General features: G+C 43.9%; 1 protein-coding gene across 2 annotated transcripts in view; it reads left to right on the forward strand.

The window, feature by feature from the left end:
• ITPK1 (inositol-tetrakisphosphate 1-kinase) overlaps positions 1–19768 on the forward strand; it is a 596101-nt gene that overhangs the window by 562676 nt on the left and 13657 nt on the right. For both annotated transcript variants that reach the window (XM_085626490.1, XM_085626489.1), the window contains exon 9: positions 7138–7205. In XM_085626490.1, coding sequence (XP_085482616.1) covers positions 7138–7205 — 68 coding nt within the window. The remainder of the gene's footprint in view (positions 1–7137; positions 7206–19768) is intronic.

The following is a 19768-nucleotide window of genomic DNA, read 5'->3' on the forward strand; positions in this document are numbered from 1 at the left end:
GAAGGACCACGAAAGGGCAAACGCAATGGGGGCATTACAATTCAGGAGTTCCTTTAGGCGAGGAGGGACCCATATCCCGAAGGCACATAGGCAGAGCCAATCACATCGGGCCAACAACAGCAGCCACAGGGCAGCTCACGCCATGCCACGGAACAAACCACATGGCAGCAGTGGCAGCACACTGCGAGGAAGTCCTTCCTTGGACAAGGAAGGAGTGGAGCTCAAGCTCCTAGAGGGGGAGGAACAACAAGCAAGTGCCCTGAACAACAGCAGTGGGACACAGAATAGGGAATTTCGCATAGGAGTGGGGAAAAAAAAATCACCTGCATTGGGTTTTGAACAGAATGCGTCACGGATACTGCATATAACTACTCAAAGGACCACCACTACCCCACTCTTGCCCTCCCCTCGCGCATCTTCCCCCCCCCCCCAAAAAAAACCCCAAAAGGTTTCAAGGTCAAGAGATCATACAGCTCAGGAAAGAAGTCAAAGATCTTATAGAAGAAAGCCATTGAAAGGGTACCAACAAAGAAAGCACTTTTATTTCCTAGACCTGAAAACAAGATCTAACCCAGAGACCAATCCTAGACCTCAGATTCCAAAACAAAATCATTTGTACACACCACTTTAAGATGACAACACTCCCCAGAGTAATACCACTCCTAAGGAAAGGGAGTTATATGGCCGCCTTAGTTCTAAAGGATGCTTATCTACACATACCTATGAACCAAAAACATAAAAAATACCTCAGATTTGTTTACCATTTGGCCCTAAGGGTCTTCATAAAATGCCTTGAAGTGGTCGCAGCACACCTAAGAAGACCACGAATCCATGTCCATCCACATTTCGACGGTTGGTTGGTTGGTAAAGGCACAACCAAAGGAAAAATGCCACAAGGATAGTCAAACAGTGATCACCATGCCACAACACCTGGGTTCTCCCCCCCCCCCCCCAAAAGCACAAGAAGTCATCTCTGGAACAGGAAAAGGGTTTTCTGGGAGCAACCCTAAACTCAATGACAGCACAAGCGCACCCAGTCCTAAGGAAAGCGGAGGTCATAACAGAGCAAATTCACCTCTACCAGAGGGGTCTGCCTCTGACGTGGAGGACTGTCATGAAACTGATGGGCATGATGGCATCATACATACCAATCGTAACACATGTGAGATTCCACATGCAGCCCATCCAGGAATGGATCTGCAACAAATGGTCACAAGCCACTGGGAGTTTGGAGGATCTAGTGGTTGTCACAGCAAAAGTACAAAAAGGCGATACAGTGGTGGAAATAAAAAAACGCGACCTTAGGGAGACCATTCAAGACACCAGTTCCAATGGGGACCATTACAACGGAAGCATTCCACAAAGGTTGGGGGGCACAAAGGCAACCTGAAAATACAGGGACAGTATAGATAGGCTCGAGCACATCAATTACCTGTAATTAAAGACTGTTTTTGTATCCCTTGGGACTTTCCAGTCGCACATAACTGGTCAAACCATACTAATTTAAATTGACAACACAACAACCATGCAACAAACAGTGAGGCAAAAAGTTGTTCACCCTGAGCAAACTAGCTCAAGAAGTAAGGAAATGGTCAATGGCAAGAAAGATCACACTACAAACAGTCCACCTATCAGGAAAGCAAAACACGGAGGCGAATAGACTTAGCAGACAGGAAAGCCGCTGTCACGAATGGGAACTAAAATAAGGAATACTGGAGCAGATTTTCAAGACCTGGGGCAGACCAACCGGTTTCCAACAGCAAAACATGCAAAAAGCCAACACTTACCCTCCAGGTTTCCACACCACCAGTCAGAAGGGAATGCCCTGTGAATAAACAGATCAGGGAGATTTGTGTACGCTTTTCCAATGATTCCGAAGGTGCTGGAGAAAGCCAGACAACCAGGGAAAAGACTCTTACACATAGCTCCACAATGTGCCAGACAAACCTGGTACTCGGACCTACTAGGGATGTCCAGGGGACAAATCACAATCAAAGCAGAACAAAATTGGCTAACCATGCAAGAGGGGAAAGTGTACCACCAGGAACCAGCAAAACTCAGCCTAGTGGCCTTACTCCTGAATATCTAGAAATTGGGCATCTACAACTGCTGTCCGGGACGATGGAAAACCTTAGAGAGGCAAGGAAAGCAAGCGCAGGGAAATGTTACACTGCAAAATGGAGCAGATACATTCACTCGTGCACAGGTAACAGAAATATGGAGACTAGGACAAAACAGGAAACTGTATTGACATACTTCTCACATCTGTTAGATACCAGGTTAACCTATGCTTTATTAAAGCTTCACCTGGCAGCGATAGTAGCCTACAGAAGGGGCACTTCATATAACAGCCCTTTCAAAACATTGTGTGGACATTCAGATGAACAAGGAAGCACCGGTGGGACAGAATGCACTTTAACACCTGTTTGCTAACACTTACTCATTTCATCCCAACCAACACCAAAGAAAGGGATACCGCCATATAATCTAATACGCAACACATGAAGACAGAAAAATATTTGTGCTGCTTTACAAAATGGTTACTTACCAGTAGGAGTAGTTTTGCAGCTTAGAGTTTTCTGGATTTATGTGACCCACCTTCCACCCCAGAAACGTGAGGTGTAATGCAAATGGGTGCGGAAGAGCAAAGAGGAAGTACACCAGAAAGGGGAAAAAAGTGTCCCAAGATGGTGAGTATGCACAGGAGGTTCCGGGACGCTGATGGACGTCGCACATAGGATGGACATGCCACTGGGTGAGGGTCGGGGACACCCACAGCCAGAAGAAAAAAAAAAACAACAGGAGACAATTCCAGACCTAACCACTAGATGGTGGAATAATGCACAGCATGTGAATCCAAAAAACTCTTCAATCTGCAAAACTACTCCTTCTGGTAAGTAACCATTTTGTTATCCGCCAGTTTCCCCAATATTGTACTCGCCTAATAGTGATGGTGGGGTCCGAATTAGTTGGGATTTGAGATTTGATGACACCCTTCAAATCGTCAAAGAGCGCTCCAATAGTTTTATGGAATAGTGTGCTCAGTTTCTCCAGCATGGGTAAGCATGTGCAGCTGGGCTTGGGTCGCAAGCATCCTCTTCTGCCCTCCTGATTAGTTTATTTAGGTCTGCTATTTACCCATCTATGCCTGCTGTAAAATATAGCCAGTGTGTTTTAGTAAATTAATCTGCATGTCCATTTTTGGCTGAATGGTAATTCATTTCATCTATAGTTATTTGGAAGGTTCTCAGTAGAGACGGCCAAATTCCGCTGTGTTGTAGGTCTTCTTGTTCTTTCATTCGGTCCTGCTCGTTCTCAGATGCTGGTGGATGATTTTTGTCATGGAAAGACTTAATCGGATTTAGAACTCTGCTGCCAGACTACTCCTACATGTAATGCCACAAGCCCACATCTCCCCTGCCTTCAAGGTCTTACATTGGTTACTGGTTGCAAGAAGATTCACGTTCAAGCTGCTCTTTATCAGGGCCGTCCTTCATCAGGAAAAAAAATCGCCAAATACATTCAACAAAGGATCCTCTGCTCTAGATTAGCACCTCGCCTCAAAATGCCACCATACAAGAAAAAAATACATAGGTAGCACATCCTTCTCAGTTCAAGCAGCCAAACTATGGAACTGTTTACCCCCAAACCTAAGATCTCCGGATAACTATCTTCTCTTCAGAAAACTGCTCAAGAGTTGGCTCTTCCCCACATAACCAGCATACTCAAACATAAATGTGCAGCATATCCCTGTGTATATAACTATTTATTTGGATCTAATGTTTGTATCTAGATGTGTATTAATTTCTATAAATGTGTATACTAATTATGTGTATAAATATATAGATATTCTCGAAGTCTGCCTAACAAATGTACACATTACCTATGGTTATATTATTCGGTTTAACTTGTATATAGGTCACTGCATAAATAAGTAAATATTTATCATAACTATTCATCTACAATTGCTTCACTATTGAATTAAAAGGAAACAATATATAAAGTCAAATAAATTAGCTTAGAGTACACTAACACATGAATGCTTGAGTTTAATAAATACAACTTACATCTATGTATATATTACCTTCCTTATACATATATACCTTCCATGTACTTTTTTTATCTTTATATGTATTACTCGACTCCCAATTCATCTCCAGTGCACTACCCTGTTTCTCACCCTATACCTCTCTCAATATATCCTCTACATATATACCTTCCATGTACTTGTGTATCTTCATATGTATTACTTCACTCCTAATTCAAAATCTCGAATGCACTACCCTATATCTCATCTTATACCTACCTCAATATATTCTCTACCTCCACTCTGACTCATCCTAAACTCCATTGTACTACTATGATCCTCAAAATAACACTTTCTAGACTCTTCCCTCCTCTACTGCTCCTTGCGTCATCTCAAACCTTTTACTATTGAGATCTCCCAAAGAAGCCTTTCTAAACCCCTCCCTCATGTATCCCTCCTAGATTCATAGGATACCTCCTCTTTATCTCTAGCCCTCTTCTAAGACTCTTCCCCCATCTCTCCTTTACTCCTCCCTAACCTTCTCCTTCTGCTATGATCTCCAAATAAACTCTTTCTAGATCCTTCCCTCTTCTATCCCTCCACTATCCTTTAAAATCCAGCTAACAAACTCACCTGTCCACCGCTCTAATGTCCTATTTCTCTATACTAATTCACTTCCAATCCTTTTTGGGTACCAGAGTAGCGCGTTACTCTCCAAAAAGCGATTCAAAGCCTGGTCAGGGATAGAAAGCGCTACAGAAATGCATTTACAATTGCTATTACAATGATAAAGTTGTATCTTCTTAAACGTACTGTAGCAAATTCCTTTTTTGATGCGCAGTAACATCATTTAATTTCGTAGTCTCTGTGGTTGTTCAGAGGCTGGATGAGAGTGCCTTAAAATTAAGAGTATGCAATAATAAAGTTCTGCTGGCGGCGCGGTGCACAGGTAACAACCTCCACATTTTGTGAAGTTTACAGCTTGTAGAAGGTTTATAGGCAAAGGTTTGAACAGATAATATTTTGTAAGAGAGTTTTCCATTGTACGGGGCAGTTCTCTCTAAAAGCAGGGTTTCGTTCTGCAGACTTTGTAAAATTCACGAAGTTTGCACATCTATGTTTAAAAAGCTTAACAAATGTGCATTTAATTTATTTTGATTATTTGACATCTTGAAACCAGGAGACATAAATTCAATTAAAAAGGGAGGTGAGTTAACAGAGCAGAAATATTTTCAAGTTCCTTATGGAACTCTTTAGGCATGCACTGCAAGGCTATTGGGGGGGCATTTCAAAGCTGCGGACCAGTTATTGTAAAAGACCTGCCTCTGGCCCGCTTGAAGTAGTGGACCATGAAAAAATGATTTTCAGGTCTGAGGAACCACACTGGAAAGTATGGGGCTACTTGTCTTAGTAGAAACCCACGCCCAATCTGTTAAAGCGCTTAGGGCCAAATTACTAGGAAACTGTCGCTATTTGAAAGCAGTATTTTTGCGACCAGCGTGTAATTTACGAACCAGCCTAAGTACTAATAGGTCTCATTGCAAATTACTGATTCCTAGTGGGTCACAGTCCGACGTATCCTTTTCAATCCAAATAACAGACTTAACATGTCGACCACTCAAATGAATTTCATATTTCACAATACTAATTCACCACTAAGCCTTTATGGGTTCCGGAGTGATGTTCTACTCGCCAAAAAGGTGCTTCAACACCTCACCAGGAGTAGTAAGCGCTATATAAATGCAAAACTTTTTCCCTCTTGTATCCCTGCACTATCCTTCTCAATCTAAATAACTGACTAACATATTCATAGGTCAAATTACCTTCATATTTTGACTATACTATTGCACCACTAAATTATTTATGGGTTTTATGGGTTGCGAAGTAGTGTGCTACTCGCCGAAAAAGTGCCTTGACACCTCGTCGGGGGGTAGTAAGCACTATATAAATGCAATTACAAAATTACAATACAATACCTCATCGATATTAATGAGGTAGGTTGCAAAGTGCGACCCGATAGGAATGGCATCCATCGCAGGGAGGATGGCTAGCTGGAGTCACTATGGCAACAATGTCAGCAGACCACCATGTTTGTGATTGCTTTTGAATAAAGGATTTTTGTGTTTTAATGCTACTCGTTTTCCTATGCATGTAAAAAAAAAAAGTGCAAGTTTCATTTTTTCAAAGTGGGCAGTGCATACTCCTAAAAATGTATGGGTCACATTCGCAAAGGGGAAGAGGTCCCTCTCTTATTTCATCCGAACATAAGATATTGTACAGGACAATTCCCCCTTTAGAAGCAGCGGGGTCAAACTCAAGCAATGAACGCAAGAGTGCTGGCATGCTGTGCAGGCAAGAAAGTAACATGTAAGCATCCGGGAAATGACTGTGCCTGCGTCATGAGCTGACAGTAAGAGGAGACTTCTCTGTAAACACACCGCCATGGAGTTTCTGGTTGCTAGTGCCTGCCAAGCGTTGCACGGTTTGTGGTGGACTAGTTGATTGCTTTTCAAATGGTTTTTTGCCGATTTTTTTTTTTTAATATGCACAGTAGCTGAAACAAGCGAACTTCTGATGTTTGAATAAAAATACCAAATAAAACAGGCAGACACCATGAGACACAGCTGGCCTATTTCTGAGATACAGAAACCCATATGCAGGCATTTTGATGTATTCGAAACCATGTGCAGTTGTTTAATTCGAAATTCCACCCAGTTTATCTGCTGACTGTCCGACTTGGACTGTTTGGAATGCTGCAAGGTCCTCTCCTTGTTTTCTGGACAACAGCGCCACCTAGGGTGGGACTGCAAATCCCATGCATTATATGTAGGCTTTGAAACATTTTTTTATGCATTTAGGTTAGTCCTGTGAAATTTATATCGAGATTTTATACAATAAAGGCATATAAATTCATAGAGGACACTTTTTGGTGATCTTAAAGGTAACTTGTTTTTATGCAGCCCATGTGGCATATTTTGTCAAGTAAAAGCGCTCTGATGCACAGCAAGGAGGCCACAATACCAAAGTAATGCCCTTTTCAATCCTATAAAGCATGTGTTTTTCTTTTGTAAGCAGGGTGCTAACCTTTATCTTGTTTGTTGACATTTCAGACCGAAAATCCATATTTTTCAACAGCCACAATGTATCGAAGCCAGAATCCTCTTCAGTGTTAACAGCGGTAAGTACTCCACCAAGATTAATTTTTTGATCTAAAGAAATTAAATAATGTACATAACGAAGACCTGTCCCTACAGTTAAATGTCCCCACACCAGCACATTGTGAGCACCTTGACTTGAGAATTTACTGTAATCTGGACTGGTGAATGACACTTGCAGACACTGAGATCCCCCCCAATGTTTTTTTTCTTCCTAAACCTCAGTTTTCTCTAAGCAGTTCAAGCGTGTAATTTCCACAATGCCTCATTCAACCCCTGTTCAGTGCATTTATTTTTTATTTTTCTGATCCACAACCCTGCATGCTCTGCCGACCATGCTCGCCCCGATGTCTTGACTCTTTGTTTTCTTGTGCAGTCTCGTTAATTACCTGGCTCCAAGCACCCCAAGAAATACTTCCCTCTAGCAAGAAAGATCATTCTTTTGAACACATATTTTATTGCCTTCAGATTATTGTAACAATATGTAACTGGGACTATCAGCGCTGCTTACCAAGAAACTACAACCGATTCAACATTTTGCTGCAAGGTTATCCAGTGCCGCCCTTCGCACTTTTCACATTTCCCCAGTCTTGGCTCAACTGCAGTGGTTGCCTGTAAAAGAAAAAAATTGTTTAAATCTTTGTCTGGTCTATAAGGTGATCGATTAACCTAACCGCTCTCCCCTTCGGTCCCAATTGCTCCCTGAGATCAGTGTCATACCTGGCTCGCGCTCACTCGCGACTCGAGAGGTGGCAGCCCGTGGAATGTTGTATGGGGAGGGGGGGTGGTTGGTTGGGCAGTTGATCCGGGCCGGCCAAGAGAAGGGTCCGCTCTTACCAGTGTCTTGTAATAAATCTTCTCATCTCCAATGACCGACATCGAAGTGGTTTAATTCACTACAATCAGCTTCCCGCTTTAATTTAGTGCTCCCAACGGTTCGCCAAACAACCGTTGGCTGACGTGCACGCGCCGTCGTTGCTGCTCAGAGTTGGATCTTGCGTCTGGGTTCTCTCAAGGTGAGCCTGACCTGAGACTCGTAAGGTGCCTGAAGAAATGGATTTTTCCAGGCGTTTTACGCTGATTTTCAGCAAGTGATGCATGAGCCCATCCTTGATATGGTTTTAGCGCCAAAATACCTCAGTGATATGATAGTTGCGCTCTGCAAGAAAAGAAAACATAAAGAAGAGAATGAGCTCTCTTTGAGACGGACACCCCAGGGGTTGTGCTCTTGACCCATGCTTATGTCTTGTGCTCGGAGGCTGCTTTATTGTGAGCTTTTTAGGATCACAAACGAGACCTGGGGGCTTAACGAGCACGAGGAACCCAAGTAAGGCTGCTGGCCGGGCCGGACTGGGTGGCTGATGGGAAGCCTGGCCTCGGGTGTTCTAGGGCCGATCCGGAACATGGCCTCAAGAGATGCAGGAACAGTGAATGGACGAGCGTCTGCAGGGTGCATGCTGCCTGAAAGATATGTAAATGTGTGATATAGATCCACCTGCAATATAAAGGGCCTGCAGAGTGCAGCTGCCTGGGAGGCACATTTGTACACACGCAGGAAGCGCAGCTTACACACAGCCCCCCCCCCCCCCCCCCAACCGCACCTGGGAGGGAACAGGGTACTGCCAGCAGGGCCGGATCCGGGTGTCAGCCCCTCCGCTCCCCCCACCACTTGCCAGGGGTGGATTAACAGAGTATAGCGCAGCCAAGGAAGGATGTGTCCGCCATGCGTATACACAAACCTTGGAGCCCTCTGCCTCCTCGTTGTACAACTGCGCACCCCGCCTCCTGGCATATCACAGGCATTCCGTATCACTGCCCACTATGCCCTGGCATTCTGCAGCATCCCATCCACCCTCCCCCGTTATCTCGCACTACCTACTCCTGGCATCTTACAAGCCGCCTTCTTGTAGCTCACAGACCCCGGTAACTTCATCCTCCTGACTTCCCACCTTCTGCTGGCAACTCGCACAACCCTACCATCTTCTGGCACACTAAAGCAGACGGTCCCCGCTTCTGCCAGCCTACCCATACACAGCCCACCTCCTGGCAGCTCACACAGTTGCTATACCACCACCTCATCCTGGCACCTCACACAGCACCATCTGCCTTCAGCGCAGCCCCCCAAACCTAAACCTATGCACTCGCTGCCTCGCCACCCCATAAACACCCCTTTCGCTACCTTATTGTACCACCATCAACATCCATTCCCACAGCACCTCCTGTCACCTCTTCACTGTTTTCCTCTCTGCTTCATAATACAATGAACAATCGCCGCTTCCTAGCACTTAACATATTCTCTATAATCCCCACCACGTCTTCTAAATTAATAAGCTCCATGAATGCCACACCATCCCCATAAGCCAGTGTCTCCCGATACAACGGTGGACACCACGCCTCCTCTTGATAGCTTACATAGCCTGCACCACCTCGTTCTCCTTGCACACCTTTACTTCCTTCCATTTAGCATGCCACAAACTGTCCATTGATACCTCCTTGCACCACATGTTATGTTATGAGAATTTGTATAGTGCGCTTATCCCCCAAGAAGTGTTCAGGAGCAGAAATAGATGAGTAGGGTGTTAAGACTCAGTTGAATAGCCAGGCCTTCAGTTTCTTGCGGGAGTAGAGATGGGAAGGTCCTGATGTGTGGAAGGTCATTTCAGGATTTGGTGGCGATTGTAGGAAAAGGAGTGTTCTCCTGATCTGCTCCTCCGGATGCGGGGTATTTGCATGAGGTGGAGTGTAGGTGTGTGGAGTGCCTGGTGGATGTGGAGGCGGTGGTTGAGGTAGGCAGGTCCGACGTTGTGGAGGGCTTTGTATACGAGGGTGAGCAGTTTGAATTGTCATTGCTTGTGGACTGGTAGCCAATGTCGCTGTCTGAGGTGGGGCATGATGTGTGCGCTGCGGGAGATGTTGAAGATGAGTCTGGCGGTGGTGTTCTGGGTGGTCTTGATTCTTTGTATGAGTTGATTCGTAATGCCGGTGTAGAGTGTTGCCATAGTCTAGTCTGTGGGTGATGAGGGCCTGGGTGTCTATGCATTTGGTATCAGTAGGGAGCCATAGGAAAATTTTGCAGAGCGTACGTAGGATGAAGAACCAGGAGGAGGTAACAATGTTCACTTGTGTGTTACATCGTGAGTCTGTCGTCCAAGATGATGCCAAGGTTTTTGGTGTGGTCAGTGGGTGTGGGCCTCAGGCCTGTTGCCCACTAGGATGAGTTCCATGGAGAGCTCTTGTTCCTGAAGATCAGGACTTCAGTTTTTTCAGTGGTGAGTTGTAGGCAATGTTTCATCCCGTTTGCTTTGTTTGACATGCAGGTAGTGAAGTTGGTCCTGGTGGTGTGGTAATGTGGTTGTTGTCTGTGAGGGAAAGGATGTGCTTTGTGTCATCTGTGTAGAAGACCATGTTGATTTTGTGGGATATTATGATGTGGTCGAGTGGTGCCATGTAGACATTGAAGAGGGTAGGGCTCAGCATTGATCCTTGAGGGACTCCGCAGAGGAGATTCTTGCGTTCAGGAGTGTAGGGTAGGAGCCTGACTTGCTGGGTCTTGTCATAGAGAAAAGAGGCCAGCCCTCTCAGGGCCGGTTCATGTACTCCCGAGTTGTGGAGTCTTATGATGAGGGTGCTGTCGGAGATGGTGTCGAAGGATGTGTAGAGGTCGAGTAGTAAGAGTGTTGCAGTTTCCCCTTTGACCATGATGGTCCTGATGTCGTCAGTTACTGGAACGAGATTGGTTTCCGTGCTGTGGTTGCTGCAGAATCCAGACTGAGAGATGTCCAGTAGGTAGTGGTGTTCACAATGGTTGGACAGGTGTTTCTTGCTAGCTTTCTCCACAACTTTGGATGGGAGGGGCAGGAGTGAGATGGGTCTATAGTTGCTGAGCTCTTTTGGTTCTGCCGTGGGTTTTTCCAGGAGAGCTGTTTTTTCTGCGTGTTAACTGTTGTCCAGGAAGGTTCCACTTTGGATGGATGTGTTGATGATGATGGTGAGGTGGAAGCTGATCTGGGTTCCTCCAAAGTTGTGGATATGGTGGGGACAAGGGTCAGTGAGGGCCCCAGAGTGGATTGTTCTAATGATTTTGGCAGTTTCTTCTGGTGTGAAGGGTTTCGAGTTTGTGATCTGGCGGTCTGACGTGGTGGTGGTGGGCAGCTAGTTGATGAGTTCTTGTGTCTTCCATTGGGGTTTGAAATTGCTGTAGATATTGAAGATTTTGTTGTGAAAGAAATTGGAGAGGTAGTTGCAGAGGTCTTGTGAAGGTGTGATGGAGTCAGTGGCGAATATGGTTGGGGGAATTCTTTCACAATGTTGAAGAGTGCTTTGCAGTTGGAGCGGTTTGCCAATCCGAGAGCTAGGACTGTTTTTCTTACACATCCTATGGCTTTCTAGTAGGACCACACACACACCCTGCCACTTCTTTGCATCTTTTTCCCATAACATGACCAATCTCCTCTGGGACTGTAGTATTCCATCTCCTAATAGCTCACACATCCTCCAACCCCTCTTTCTGGAACCTTTAAAAGCCTAAATATATGGATATTCTTATAGGTCTGCTTAACAAATGTATATATTACTTTTGGTTGAAAAGAAATATATGTATATATATAATTTTTATGTTTAGCCTGTATATGTCACTGCGTAGTTTACATACAAGTTATTTGATTATAAGCTTATGGGTCTCTATTTTTTCTGTCACAATGTGTAAATATGATAGTATTTATAGAAGTGCTTCACAATTGAAATATTGGAGACAATATAAAATACAAATAAATAGAAGTAATCCAAAATAAATACTGAAACATAATATAAATAATACACAAATAAATCCGCTTTATGTACAGCAACACTTGAAAGTCTGAGTTTCTTTTTATACTTACATCTACATATGGGAATTTATATATTGTAACTTAATATCTCCGTATTATTTTTCATACACATGTATACCTTTCTATATAATTATGTAGCTATATATTAATTATTATTCTCCTACTGTCGGGGGAAAAAAAACAACCTTCAACGATCTCCAATTCAATACTCTATCTCATCCTATACCTCTATCAATATATCGTCTACCTCCACTCTCTGACTCATCCCAAACCTCGTTGTACTATGTGAGATTCCTAATAACTCTTTCAAGACTCTTCCCTCCTCTATCCCTCCTTTGGCTCGTCCCATATCCAAATTTTACAACTAAAATTTCACAAATAACACATTCTAGACTCTTTCCTCCTTTATCCTATTGAATCCAACTAACAGACTAATATGTCCGCAGCTTGAATTAATAACTTTTGTTTCCATATTCGAATCCAACACTAATCCACTTTAGGTTCCGGAGTATCATGCTACATGTCAAAAAGCACTTCAATGCCTTATCAGGGTAGTAAGTGCCATATAAATATAATTACAATTACTTTGTCTTAAGAGAGCCAGTCTCCCCGTGCTTCTGGCAAGTGTTATTGGCTCTGTCCTGTCATGCTCCCCAAAGGTTGGCCACGCTCTAGGTGTTTACTGTGAAGCACTGTAATTTATATTTTCCTTCTGCTTTCTTTTGTCTCTCGGCTGATGAAAACTGAGAGAAGAACATTAGGGAGACCAAGGGAACAAGAGACATTGATCGGAAGACAGTTCTGGCTATAAGAAGTGGCCTGGTCATTGGCTAGGAAGGGTAAAAGCAGTTGTGGCACTGAATAATGGACTCGTATGCAGGTAGCAGACAGAAACATAATAGTAAATTGCAGGAGAAGTAGGTGAGGATGATAACATAAATGTTTGGGTAAATGAGAGACTCAAAATCTTAGCCCAATGAGATCCACTAGTTAGGAGAAAACGAGTTTAAGCTAAGATGAGTAAAAGGCTGCAGCATGGTGCAGGAAAGGGAGAAGTTGGTTACAAGCGCAAGAAGGCATACTCATTGTGCAAGGCATTACGAAGCCAGAGACGAACTGAGTTGCAATGCTGTACACTGATGATTGTAGATGAAGGCACTGATGGGATGATGATGATGAGGAGGGCCAAGGGGGGTAGAGTCAGGACGCCCTGCAGCATTGAGCAAAAAGCGAATATGAGCTGTTTTGCTGTCATAGCTCAGTTAAACGTTTTTCCATAGGCTCAGTGGGCTTGAAACTAGGCATTCTTATTCGTTCTGCAGTTTGATACATGTGCAGAACTAGGCACTGTGATCCAAAAGTGTGCTTCTAATGCACAACACCAACAGGAGGTGGACCATTTATGTCAAACCTGGGACTGTATCTAGTCTCCTTTTCAATTCCACTCAAATTAATCATGATTATCAGAAGCTCAATAGGGGGACGTAGCTGTGATGCCCTTTCACTCTCTGACCACCACGCAGTGCCAGCTTTAGACCGGCGCTGCCTTCTGGGGGGGGGGGGGGGATGGGGGGGCGCCATGTTTGCAAGTTCATTATGTTTTTAAAAGCACCTGCTGACAGTTTTATCTAGTGGAAGTTTTGACTTCTCATAAAGTAGTGCAGAGGGTTAGGACGCCTGCTGCAAAGAAAGTGTATCATGCAGATCTCAAAGTGCATATAATGTAAATCAGTCCGTGGGTTACTGCTTTTGTTAGAGCTTTTTGTTAGTTGCAGTTTATTAGTTAAAATCCTTATATAAAACAGGGAGCTATTACCTGTCATCCAATAACTACATGCAAACTGCAAGGTATAGATTAGAGCGTTTTGATTTCCCCCCCCCCCCCCCCCCAGTCTTTCATTATCCTAGTGTTAATTTGGGTATAAATTGATACTTATTATTAAAGATGACCCCCACCCATGGTGTTCCACTTTGAATTCTGAGTTTGTGCTTCTCCAGACCAAGCACTCTTTAAAATGTACTGCCTACCAGTATGGATGACATGTCACTAATGCATTGTGCAATTCTCCAGCTTCTGTAACATCCCTATACACAGTGCTTTACATGGGGAAAAATAAGTGCAGGTACTCATTAAAATAGAGGTGTGGCAAGTGGGCGGGGCTACGGGCAAAACAACATCATACATAGAGACTTCTGTACCAGTTGCAGCACATATTAAAACACATGAGAAATGTGTTTGTCAAAAAACACAGATTAACTTATAACACAAAATGAAAGTCATTATGGCACTTTCTCCCGAATGGTCGCTGCGCACCTGATTGACAGTGCAGGGTCTGTCTAGAGACCCTGCCCTGTTAATCACAGCGTGACACAAACCCTCTCACCCCCCTGCAGTTTGGGGACAATGAAATAAATGGGCGCTGCTGGAATCTTCACCAGCAACTCTGTAAAAGGATACTTCAGCCAAGTTAATTACAAGCTCCTCGGAGGCAGAGCGGCCTCTGCCCTGCACTGGAGCAGAGAAACCGAGACTGGTGCGCTGTGGATCGGAGTACTGGTACTCTCCCTGGCCACAGAGAAGTGCCGGTACTGACGGCAAAAAAATTCAGAAGTACCGGTGAGTACCGGCCCATTTAAAGCACTGCCTATACAGTGGTTTACACACGGATTATTGATTTTCTCTGTGTAATGTGTTTGTGATGCAAAGTGCTCTACACCCTCCACTGGTATGAGTGGTGCTATAAAACAAAATGTATCTGAGATAGTGGTTATGGAGACTTGAGGGGCATGTTAAAGGGTGGTGGTGAGGGAATCTGTGGCAGAGATGGTCATAAGGGGATGCCAAAAAACATTGCTAAAGCCGGCCCTGCCACCACGAAACTCTAACTATTTGAGCCCCAGAGAAATTAGATGGCTTTGATTCTCACTCAGGCGGGAGATATCAAAAGTGGATTCTACTAGCTAGATTTCTAGTCTGATCTAGTGTACAGTCAGTGTGTGGCAATAAATACCCTGGCTAAATTGCAACGAGCGAGCAAGCCTCCTCTTCTTCCAAGGAAATCACCGTTCCTGCCCATACTGCCTTCACTTTTCCCATTTGTAATCCACTGCCCTGGCAGTGTGACATGGCAGCACTAGAGAAACAACCAGGGATATATGGAGAATGTTAAATCTGAAAGGATTGGGATCACAGTCTTTGCTCTCCTCCCTGGTTCTGATCATTATGTTTATCCTCTTTTCCAAAGTTTTATCTTAGATAATGGATCCTTGAGGATCAAAGTTGTTTTTGCCTTGAGGGTCACGTTAATTGAACTCAGAACTTGCATTCTGTTCCTCTCCTTCACATTGTTCTTGGTCATTGTCTTAATCATGTGCATTAGAAGCATCACCCTTGATCACACAAATTCACATTTTCATTCTCTTCAATCGGAAATTTGGCAATAAAAATACTTACTGTTTGTCTAATTTTCATCCACTTCTTAAGAATTTGTGCCTCCAGAAATATGTAAAGATTTTTTTAAACGTGTCTCTCTAACACCTGAATCAGCCAAACGCGAATTCTTTGCAAGATTTCTGTCCCAGGAGTCCTTCCCTATTTTTCTACGAAGTCCATAAAGTAGCCCTCTTTCTTCAGTAGGTTTTCAGGCAAAGTATTTTTCTTGGCTTCTGTTTGAAATATCTTTCTTTTAGCCAGTCTTTCCATTGCCTGTTTAGAGACCATAAGCCTTTTGGCAATAAACTCCGTCATGTCATCTGTCTAGCTTCCTCCACACTTGGGGAACGTGGTTATTACCCACCTGCAGTTCACCACTCTTCATTGCTCTTAGCGACAATATTTGTGATTGTTTTTTTTTTTTTTTTAATGTATTTTTTCTCAAATTCAACAAACTACAACTACTGCAGTGAAGGGAACAAAATGGCCACTTGGAACCCTTTGAGGAAAGCACAAAAGCTACCTAATGGTTTCACTGAACAGATGCAGGTGGCCAGGACACAAAGAAATTACTATAAAAACTCGATTGGCTTAAAAAAAAAAAAAAAATAGAAGAAAATGTAAACATGATTAATAAAAAAAAAAAAAAAACTACTTGAGAATGAAATCTTTTTGGAACGAGCCTAGAGTAAAGTAAGCTGGTAATCTGGTGTGCCTACTATTTACATACATTTGTTTTGGCGTTTCATTTTATAGTAGCTGTGAAATGGAAACTCAAATACTCGAACGTCTTTATTTCGGCCTGTATGGTCATAAAAGCACAAGTAAAAACAGTCATTGCTCTATGTGAGGCACCAATATTACACAGAATTGATGTAAACTTACAGTAGTATTACATGAAGCACACTACTATCCCACATGCCAACCTCAGGGGTCCAAAGATTAACCTTTACATATAGGATTCAATAAAGTGCGTGTGCAATACATGAGCAGCATAATGGCCTTTACAGTATTCGGAAACCGGGTTCGGTAAAGTGTGCGTGCAATACATGAGCAGCATAAAAGTCTTTCCAGTATTCCAAAACCGGGGTTCATGATGCTGACAGTGGCCCTTACCTAGTAGCGTTCAAAAGTATGTACAACATGAAAAATATTAAAACACCGTATACAGCACATTATAATTTAAATGCTCGTTAAAAAAATCATAAAATACTTTCATTCATGTTTAAAGAAGATTGGGGCCCGGTTTGGGAAATATATAATAGACCGGAAAAACCTATATGCTCATCTTTAGGATGGCACTACCTGTACAGCACATAGAAAATAAAAAACGTGATATTGAGAACACACTAGGCATGTGGGTGTCATATTTCTATATCCTAAAGACCTCAGTGGCTGGGTCCCATATTTTTACATAGCTGTAAAAGCCATCATTGTCTCGCCCTCTTGTATACTTGGCAGAAAAATATTACATGATATTCCGTCTCCGCTGCATTGATACAAGCCGGACAACCCACATTAGATGAACCCACCCATTTATTTGTAAAAGCACGCAACGGGAGCACCCCATGCCTGAACTGCAAATTTAACTTCTTGGCAAGGACTGGATGGATGTCATCCAGGGCAGGCTCTAGTCTGTACTGATCTTTTACTTCTAAAAACCCTAAGGTCAGTGAGCCAGACATAGACCTCCCCTGTATCTGGGCAAGTTTATGCTCCCTGCAGCTCGCCATCATGTCCTTCCTTGATGTTCTGGAGCAGATTTCTTCTGCGTTGTTCACAGTTTACCCCTACCCATGGCCACAAGAGTGTTCTTGATGAAAGCCAGCCATGGTAGTTTGCGCACACCCTGTAGACTCAGTACTTCAGTCAGCTCTTCCCTGTACGCAGCTAATTCGGGGGTACTCCACAGATGTCGCCAGAATATAAGAGGTCCAAGAGTGGCTTCGTCTCTGATTGGTCTGATCTCAAAGTCCATGCTGAGCGGTGTAAGCGGGGAGCTTCGAGGCAGACCCACTAATTGCCTAGCAAAGGAGTATTCCATTCTCGATATAGAGCCAGATGGACAGTGACCCCAGATTTAAGCTCCATAAAGGGCGGCACCCCTGGCTTGGGCTTTATAAATTTCCACTGCCGGGCCAACAAATTTGTGGGTACAGCTCTTATATACCTTTGTCAGTCCGTCTCCCCCCCCCTCCCCCGTTGTCTGGGCCAGCTTTAAACTTTCTTTCTTAGTTTGCAAATCCCAATCCATTTTTTGGGTGAGCGTCTACCTAGGTGTTAAAAAATTGACACCCTCTCCAGGGCTATCCCATCTAGGCGGGGATTTGACTGGGTGCTATTACTTGCATTAAATACCATGTATTTAGTTTTCTGTAGGTTAATCTCCAGACCCCTATTTTTACAAAAAACATAAATGTCCAGGGCCCTCTAAACTCCCATGGGTGACTTTGAAAGCAGGAGGGTGTCGTCGGCGAACATCATGGTAGGTATTTTACGGTTTGCCAGATTAGGGGCTTCAATATCCTTCGCTGCAATCAGCAACTCAACTAAGCCATTAATAAAAAGGCAAAAAGGGTAGGTGCCAGGACGCAGCCTTGGCGTACGCCTCTTTCTACAGGTATGGGGGCTGTGAGTTCACCATTTTTGCCATACCTAATTTGGGCAAAATTGCCCTCATATAATCATTTCAGCTGGTGGCAAAGGTATGCTGGAACCCTCATATCCAATAAAATTGCCCACAATTTGTCCCTCGGTACCAGGTCAAATGCAAATTTAAGGTCCACAAATATTAAATAGAAACTGCCACCCTCTATACACACTGATTTTCAATGTAGTAATTGTAGACTAAAAATTGGGTCTATTGTAGACATCTTTGCTCTAAACCTGGCTTGGAGTGGACTAAGGACATTCTGCTCCTCCATTAAGCTCTGGAGTCACCACAAGAGTACGCGTGAAAATATTTTTTGGCTTGCGTCAATAAGGCTAATAGGGCGATAGTTGACAGGGAGGAGCGGAGATCCCTTTTTACAAATTGGTATAATTTCAGCCCCCGCCCAGGTGTTGGGAATCGACATTCCCTGCAGGATAGCATTAAACAAAGACCACAGGTAGAGGGCTCAAATAGTAGGTTCACTACGGAAGAGGTCCCCGGGGATCTTATCTAACCCTGGAGCCTTGGATGATGCTACCCTGCTCAATGCATCAGTTATCTCCTTCTTGGAGATCATAGGGAAATCAAGACAAATTGGCTCGGGGAGTGGGGGGGCATGCTCGTTACCAGCAGGCCCAACCTCGTCCTCTACACTTAGTTATAAGGATTCAAAGTGAGCCTTCCTAACATCCGCCCCTATATTGGGTTCTATGGCCGGTTTTCCTTCTTGAGAGCCTGTATTTACCACATTTCAAAAGGACCTTATATCATGGGTTCTTAAGGCGCTTGGTACTTTTGTGAGCTACCCCTTTTTCTCTTATGAACAGGCTATCTGACTTGGCCATACGGCAGCTATCATTATACCAACAACGCCGTGGTCTTCTATTCCCCCTTATTCTTTTGTTAGGATAGAAAATATTGGCCATAATAGATACTAAATCTTGGTGTTTATCAAAGATTTTAGAAAGAGAAGTAGGAATGCCGTCGGTCAAAGTAAATTGGTTCACGGCCATAAGAAACTGGATAATTGTTTGGTAGAGAGGTGTGGCTCACTGGTTAGAGGCGGCAGACCTGTAAGCAGAGAATTGGCCAGGGACCAGGGTTCAATTCCCGACGCGGCAGGGTCGTGGACCAGGGTCAAAACAGACTTGATAATTCTCGCCTCGGTACCTACTCTAACCAGGAACACACTCGGCAACTCTGGGCATTAAGCTTGCCTCATCTCTACAACGGCCCCCCACAGACGCTGGGGATGCCTGGTTCACCTTGGAGATACCCATCTCACAGGGATAGCCAGGACGGGTTCCCCAGCGGTCTATAGCGCCGGGACACCTCCTCGTGAGGTAGCTGTTCGCGCTTTACAAATATCAGTATTACTATTATTATTATAGGAAGGCCAGCTTTTCTTGAGATTTGCAGATTTTCCCCCCCATCGAACTCTCCTCCTGCCATTGGTCAGTGTTAATCTGGAGTCGGTGGTTGTTGTGTTTCAGATACACTCTTAGCACAGGGCGAGATCACCTCTATGATAAGTTATTATGGTCACTATCATAACGGTGCACGATCTTGAAGTCTAACACCCTATGCCAGGATTTTGTGTCTACCAGAATGTAGTCTATAATAGAGGCATGTCCCGTACTATTAAAAGTGTGATTCCCTGGTGTCAGGTTTTGT

The sequence above is a fragment of the Triturus cristatus genome, chromosome 9 (genome assembly GCF_964204655.1).
Source record: "Triturus cristatus chromosome 9, aTriCri1.1, whole genome shotgun sequence".
Lineage (NCBI taxonomy): Eukaryota > Metazoa > Chordata > Amphibia > Caudata > Salamandridae > Triturus > Triturus cristatus.